Source organism: Penaeus vannamei, chromosome 21 (assembly GCF_042767895.1).
Source record: "Penaeus vannamei isolate JL-2024 chromosome 21, ASM4276789v1, whole genome shotgun sequence".
Lineage (NCBI taxonomy): Eukaryota > Metazoa > Arthropoda > Malacostraca > Decapoda > Penaeidae > Penaeus > Penaeus vannamei.
The window spans coordinates 102,501-110,000 of record NC_091569.1 but is presented as its reverse complement, the minus strand read 5'-3'; the positions used below and the strand labels follow the sequence as shown (position 1 = coordinate 110,000).

The window sequence follows — 7,500 nt, the reverse complement described above, 5'->3', positions numbered from 1 at the left end:
ACATAACGATGTAATGATTGACAGCTACAAAACAATAACAGTTCTTGGTAACCTTATGGAACCTGCCTGCTGATCTTACATCATTCTCCAACTCTACACAACTTTTAAAGCATACTTCAGAAGTAGGAATACCTTTATATCAAGGTTTTTTCAACCCTTGACATAATCTATTATGGAACAAAGCTAAAATTTGTAAAGGTTCTGAGTTCCTACTTTTATAGTAAAATCACCTACATATAAGATTTGTAAGACGCATTTAGAATGCTGGGAACAAAAGCCAGATCAATTCACGTTTTTGTAAAATTTAAACAATGCTAAAATAAACAAACTGACCTGTGAGCCTTATAAGCAAACACTTGGCCTTCAATGCTATTTTTCAGTTGAAGGTCATCTTCCAACCCTGCCAAATTTGTGATCTCATTCAGATTCTGAATGATGATTTCTTGAAGACGCACAAGGTCTTGTAGTTTTGGTGCTTTCTTCCCTTCTTCAACCTAAGAAATTAAGGTTTAGTTTCCATAAGTTATGCACATCTTAATATCCCACCACAATCGGAATACTTATGAAACTGAAAAAACTACTCTTCATGAAACAAAACATATTGTTTGTAAAACCTTTCCTGAACACTTATAATAAACTACCATCTAAGAGATTACTTGCTACAGCCAGTATTAGAGGTATATCCAGTACCAACTTTCCTTGTCCTTTACCACTCATAGACATAGGACTTTTCATTTGTAATTTTTTTTGGACAGTAAAATCTAAAAACTGGAAGTTGATTTTACAGTATCATAACCTTGAAATGCAAATGTTCTGTCACTGTTACTTAACATACCTATTTGCACTCGCAACAGCATTGAGAGTGTAGTGAATATCACAATTGTCATTGTATTACAGAAGTAACATGGCCTTCACTGCTTTTAACCCACTAACACTGGTATATTTTGAAGCAAAAAAATATTTTCTAGGCGGCTACAAAATCAGGCAGATTCCAGGCTGCCTTGCGTGCCAGCTGCAGCCCGTGATGTATTTGGAGCAACTGACGGCTCGCACTCCAACTCAACAGTGGGCCGTGGCCAGGCCAGCCCCACACACCGATTTTGTAGCTGCCCGGAAGCTTTTATTTTCGGCTTCAAAATATACCAGCGGTAACGAATTAAAATAGAAAAAATTCAATTCCAACTAAGATATACAGAATACATGACTAATCTTAGATAATCAGACTTAGGGGAATAAAACTAAACAACTGCTCACATAAATAAACTGGTGTGACTTTTTCACCAATTGTATTTAACTGGCTGAAGACCAGATACACTACGCTAGTTTTGATACAACACTTGGTCCAACTAATACTTTTACTCTCATTTCTTTTCATTATAACTCCAGACCATTATATACAGCATCTATTGTCTACAGAAAAATCTATGGTGTGAGAGTCAATATTCCCCATTCAACAAGAATGATCGCAGAAGATTAGGACTACACATACCTTAATTTCTCCAGAGATGATCTTCTGATAAGTGTCCACAAGAGCAACATTTCTTAAAATTGTCAGGTTGAGGCGGTGGTAAGACAAGTAGGTGTGTAGGAAATGCAATGGTGAGACAGGACCCTCATTCACTTGTTGTCTTGGTTTGAAAGTCTGATCAAGAAAAGTGGCAATAGTTATTGATCAGAGTGCTGATATCCTATATGCTGAAAACAAACAGTAGATTGAGCAAGCAGCAATGAGCTACAGCTTCATTTGCAACATTTAAGAATACATGGCTTATATAACAGTCAGGATCTGACATAACAAATAAAAAGGAACTTACAGGATCATTTTTCAGGTCATCTCTCACCAACTGGAGAGCATCTTTACATTCCATTAACAATTTATCCAACATTTCGACACGCTTATCAGCACTCTCAATATTCTCTAGCTCCTCATGAATTAGGCCTTCATTCAGCAAGAACAGGCGTACCTGAAAGCATTATCATATCATCACTGTTTCCGTCATAACACCAGAATTAGCCACCAATTTACTGGTATTATTCCTTCTTTTCTAAATCATAATGCACTGATGATTTTCTACAGCTCTTTGCTATCATGACAGGAAAAAATTATTTAGAAAATGTTGTTGTTCTTTTTTTTGTAAGATGGATAGAATCACACTAACATGTTTCAATTAACATAAAAAATCATTATCCATAAGGGTATAAAATTCTGATTAGTAAAAATAGTATTATGTAACAGATAACATCACATACTATTTTGAAAAACATAGAGACTAAAGATTGAATCAAAATATTCAAGATTACCTTTTCATGCTTTACTGCCAATGTGCGTCCTCTCCATGTTACTTCACTAAGGGTAGATGCTTGACGCTCTCTGGCTGAAGCCAAGAGATTCTGTAAAAACGTATGTAAAAATAGTAGGCCTTTTGAAATTACTATAAACAATGCAGATGAGCACTTTTACCCTTTCTCATCCCCAATGAAATTTTTGCCCAAATTAGGAATCAGGTCAATTTGAAGATTTAATGAAGAGACCATAATCCATATTGCACAGAGGGGTAAAATCCCTACAAAATCTGTAAGTAATTCAGGGATTACTGCATCTTATACAGAAACTTCAATATCTTAGAAGAAAAGACAACAGAAAAGGAAATTATTAAAGCAGCAACACATGAATTAAACAGACACAAAAACTGATGCTTACATCCAGTTTATCTCCAAGAGCTTCACTTCCTCTCATGGCTAATAGTGTGTCTGTAGCCATTTTGTCGCCTAGATGGTGACGGCAGAACCTAAGCTTTACTTCCAGTTCTTGTAATCGGCTTGCATATACTTCAGATTCCTCTTCTGACACTGCTTCCTTTAATTTGCTGTAAATTGCTCTGTGAAATGATGATGTTTGGAAAATATGAATACTTAATTTTGATAAGATCAGCAGAGAAACGTAAAGTTTAATCCTATTAAGCAAACATATTGTTTATCTCTGAAGTTAAATCCTTATATCAAATTAAAGTTCAAGTTTTGTATTGATCCTTTGATGCTGGGAGTGCATGTATATGTCCACTGTTCATTGTGGCTTTGCTTTATAAGATTTGTTAACACAAGCATTCAGTCAATACACAATCAACTACTATGAGTGCCTATCTGCCCCCAAGTATTAACATCATTCTTTGATTTTTATTTTAAATCTGTGTCCCTTTTATCATTATCAATAATATTGACATATTACTAATGTTAATGTCAATAATAATAATGACAATACTAAAATCAACAATATTCCTAATGATAATAACAATGGAAAATTCAAGGAATAGGTCATACAAAAGGTCAGGTAGGCATGATAATCAACTCCTTGGTGATTCAGCATTTCTAAAGCTATCAACGAACAAATAAGTATATTAAATCAAAACCACAAATTATTTACCTGGTATAAATAATTGAAGCAAATAAATCATACAAATACTTTTTTCTAATATACATTAGCTTCATGATGAAGGAAAAGGGGTTATATAAGCTTACCGAGTAAAATAAGGGACGTTTATATTATATATGATAATTATTTTCTAAATTACGATAAATATGTCTAGAAGTAACAAGTCAACACAATTGCACCTACAAGGCCTTGTTGAAAAATTCCACTGGTTTATCCCATTCCAAAGACCAGTCAGCCAGCTCAAACAGGACAGTTCCCTGGAGCCAGGCTGAGTAACCCTGTACCTCTAGTTGTGTTCTGGCATCACAAACACCACAGTCCTGGAAAAATTTCATCACTTACAAACAAGAAATTATATTTATGGTATAAACACTACTTTCTTTCTGCAGCATGCTTGAAATATGTAAAGAAAACCTTTTCTAAAATTCATACCTCCACAAGTTTCTCAAAAGCTACAACATACTTTGCAGCTTTTCTAAGCTTGTTACGCATAGAAAACTTTTTTCTGTTATCTTGAAGGCTTTCTTCTTTAAGTTGCATTGCATAAGCCCAGCAACGCTCTATTGTCATAAGAGGGATGAAGAGGAACCTGTTGAAAAGCAGAATACCAATTAAAAAAGGAAAATGATTCAGAAGGGTAAAGGGGCCAAGAGCTTACCATATCATAGACACATTAAACATTCAGAATATTTACCTCTCCTCCTTCAGCAAATTCACTGTCACTTCCTTCTTCCTGAAGTTCTTCCTGTCACCCTGTATGAGCTTAAGGTTCTTTCGCAGGCGTCGTATCCGCCTGCTACAATACTGACGGTAAAGTTGATAATCATTGTGCCTAAGACCATGAGCTAGCTGCGCCTCCTTCACAACTTTCAAAACTGAAATACAAAAGGAGCTTTTTATAGCTTTCACTTTGATAAAATGCATCATCATACATATACATAATCGTATGTGTGAATGCGAGTTTGCTTGTTTTGCCTCCATTCAACTATGGAGGGTGCAATGCAGGTGCTACACTGAGACTATGGTGGACATGAAAACCACGAGTTCAAAATGGATCTTGCAATCATTTAGAGTCCAAAACATGTCATGTTTTTATCAACCTGTGCAAAGGTAGGAAATTTCTCTTAATCTTTTTTACTTATAACTAATATTTTTTTCCTTAACTCTGTCACTTGTTTTGTATATCTAACCTTAAATCTACTTATCTCCAGCTATGTATGGGAATGCTTTTTATTTCACAAGATAAATTCAACTTGGATAAGAAAAAATAATTTGAAAATCATTAGGGTTCTTCGTTGGTCTCTTTACACATTATTTTATGCTACATTTATTTAATCACCATTATAACTCCTCTATCACCACGTATTTCTGTAACCTCTAATACTTATCCCTGCTTTGTTTAGCTCTAATTGTTTGTAGATATGTTCATGCTCATTGTTGCACTAAAAATTATGCCGGAAATAAAGATGTTTACCACAGACTCTGTCCTTCTTTTCCTCTCTTTGTCTGTGTCTCCATCTCTCACACATACACACAGAGTAAATATATAACATTTAAGAAAATAATAAATAGATTGGAATAATAATAATGGTGGTGGCAGTATTTGAAATAGTAGTAGTGTAATAGTTACGATAATAATAGGAATAATAATAATAGCAGTAATAATAAAAGTAACAATAATAATTATTATTATCATCACAAAAATAACAATGTTAACAACACTAATAATAATAATAATAATAATGAAAAAAAAAAATAATGATAACAATAATAATGATGATGATGATAATAATAATAATAATAATAATAATAATAATAATAATAATATTAACAGTAAAAGTAATAATAATAATAGTGATAGTAATAACATTAATAGTAAAAGTAAAAGTAATAATAATAGTAATAATAATAATAATAACTAACAATAATAATTAAAACAACAACAACAACAAAAATAACAATTAAAGAAATAAGTAAAGTAATAATAATAATAATAATAATAATAATAATAATAATAATAATAATAAAAATAATAATAGCAATGAGAATACATATCCAATAATCCCTACAAAATGAAGATCACTCTATATTATTATTAATATAATGAAAGTGTAACAGCTAAACAAACAATCTTTTGTTTCTAATTAATAATAGTGAAGGTGAAAAATGACCATAAATTCTAACACAGAAGCTGTATTCACCTTTAATCATGTGGTATGGGAATGAGAGTTAAATATTTGTTATTGTAAGCATTTTGGTTAATCTTTACCATATGGATGCACTAAGCTTGGACAAATTGAAGACAATATTTCTGCTGAGGACAAAAAGTTTCTGTTGGTACCAGAAACAATCCACAAACATGAACAGTAATGCCACTAATGAAGGTAAAACATTGCATAAAATGCTGCTCCTAGCCAAAGTCCTCTCATTAGTATCGTGTTTCAGCTCAATCTTGCCAAGCTTATCAAGGTGAAGAAAATGTTTCCCGGGGGGTGTTGGGGGCAGAACCCCACATCAAACCTCCCCTCAAGAGGTGCCTGAAGGACACACCCAGGCACAGCAACTCTGATTAATATCTTTTGTGACATGAAGTTGGGCACGTGTGTCCATACTGTAAAATATTACCAACATTTTCCATTATCGACCAGACAGTTGACCATCATATTGCCACTGTGATTCAAGGGACTGCTATCTACCTTCTTCTTGAGCCATTTTTCATGAAATTGCTGACTACAGTGAGTGATATATATAAATCATGAGTGAGACAGAATAGTTGGTGACAATTGATATACATGGTAATGATATGCAAACAATGTGAAAATATATGTTCCACATTGCAATTACTTGATGCATTAACGAGCTCACTTGAAAAAAATTGTGTCTCATCTGTTGGCCTCTATCTACCAAATGACTGTCTCATTCAGAAGATCATAATGTGCATCTTTTTAAAACCTTAATAAACATAAACATATTGAAGCTATAGTATATGCTTAGAAGACACCCATGCATCTTTTGGATGCTCATTGGAATTGCCTCTACACCTGGTGGTGCTTCAGCAAGAACCAACAAACCTCAGGCTCAATATATTCTGGTAAGCTTATAAATTTACAAAGAAAATAACATGGATGAAAAGAGTATTATTTTGGTTAATCTTTAAAGTATAGATGCACTTAGCTAAGGCAAATTGAAGATATTCTTATAGAGGACAAAAAGTTGCAATTGTCAGTACAAGAAATAATCTGCAGACATGAACAATAACACCCCAAATAAAAGAAAAAGATTGCGGAAAGTGCCAGTCTCAACATGCGCTCAGCCCAAGTTCCCTCGGTGCTCCCGAGTCTCAGCTCCATTTTGCCATGCATACCAAAATGAAGACAATTTTTATCAGAGGGTGTTAGGGGGATAGAGCTGCCCATCAACCCTCCCCTTGGACATGCCCAGTCACAGCAACTTAGTGTTGAATAAATTTTGTGATATGGAGTTGGGGACAGTCTCTGGCAAGTGTATCCCTAGTGTAAAGAATTACTCTTGTTTTGGGTCATTCTGTCCATTACAGGCATATTTTCCTTGTACTATATGGCTGTAAGAAACAAAGTATACTGAAAAAGTTCTAATCTATGATCCACTAAAAGAAAGATAGAAATAATTGTAAACTTTTAGAAAACACCCCTGCATCTACCATAGATCCTGTGCCCCTAAGCACAGGCCAACTGCCTCCTATTGTTGACTGAAAACTGCCGCGATCATTTAACATTGCACGAGGCTTTGGAGACAAGATTACAGATTTGAAAGGCATAACAGATACAATGGTTTTGGTATTGATAGGTTCCTCTCACTCTCTCCACTATCCAAATTTATAGAAATTATTGTGTGGAACCCTCCCTTCCCCATTAGTAACAATCTTGGGCCAAACAGTAGGCGTCATGAAAGGTACAAGAGAAATTGTGGGATATAATAAGAATATGTACAGAATTTGTCACTAAATTGTGATCCAAGCCCCACAAAGAATCCTCAATGTATTCATGGCAGGAGAGAGCATACAATCAACATGCGAGGGTGCCTAATGGCGA

At 34.3% G+C, this 7,500-nt stretch overlaps 1 protein-coding gene across 1 annotated transcript in view; it reads right to left on the bottom strand.

Annotated features, from left to right (window-relative positions):
- The window catches only part of Srp68 (signal recognition particle 68), a 15,320-nt gene that overhangs the window by 6,639 nt on the left and 1,181 nt on the right, over positions 1-7,500 (bottom strand). The window contains exons 2-9 of the mRNA XM_027383795.2: positions 4,125-4,305; positions 3,863-4,019; positions 3,614-3,750; positions 2,702-2,879; positions 2,302-2,391; positions 1,815-1,964; positions 1,490-1,642; positions 334-494 (exon numbers count right to left, since the gene is read on the bottom strand). Coding sequence (XP_027239596.2) covers positions 334-494; positions 1,490-1,642; positions 1,815-1,964; positions 2,302-2,391; positions 2,702-2,879; positions 3,614-3,750; positions 3,863-4,019; positions 4,125-4,305 — 1,207 coding nt within the window. The remainder of the gene's footprint in view (positions 1-333; positions 495-1,489; positions 1,643-1,814; positions 1,965-2,301; positions 2,392-2,701; positions 2,880-3,613; positions 3,751-3,862; positions 4,020-4,124; positions 4,306-7,500) is intronic.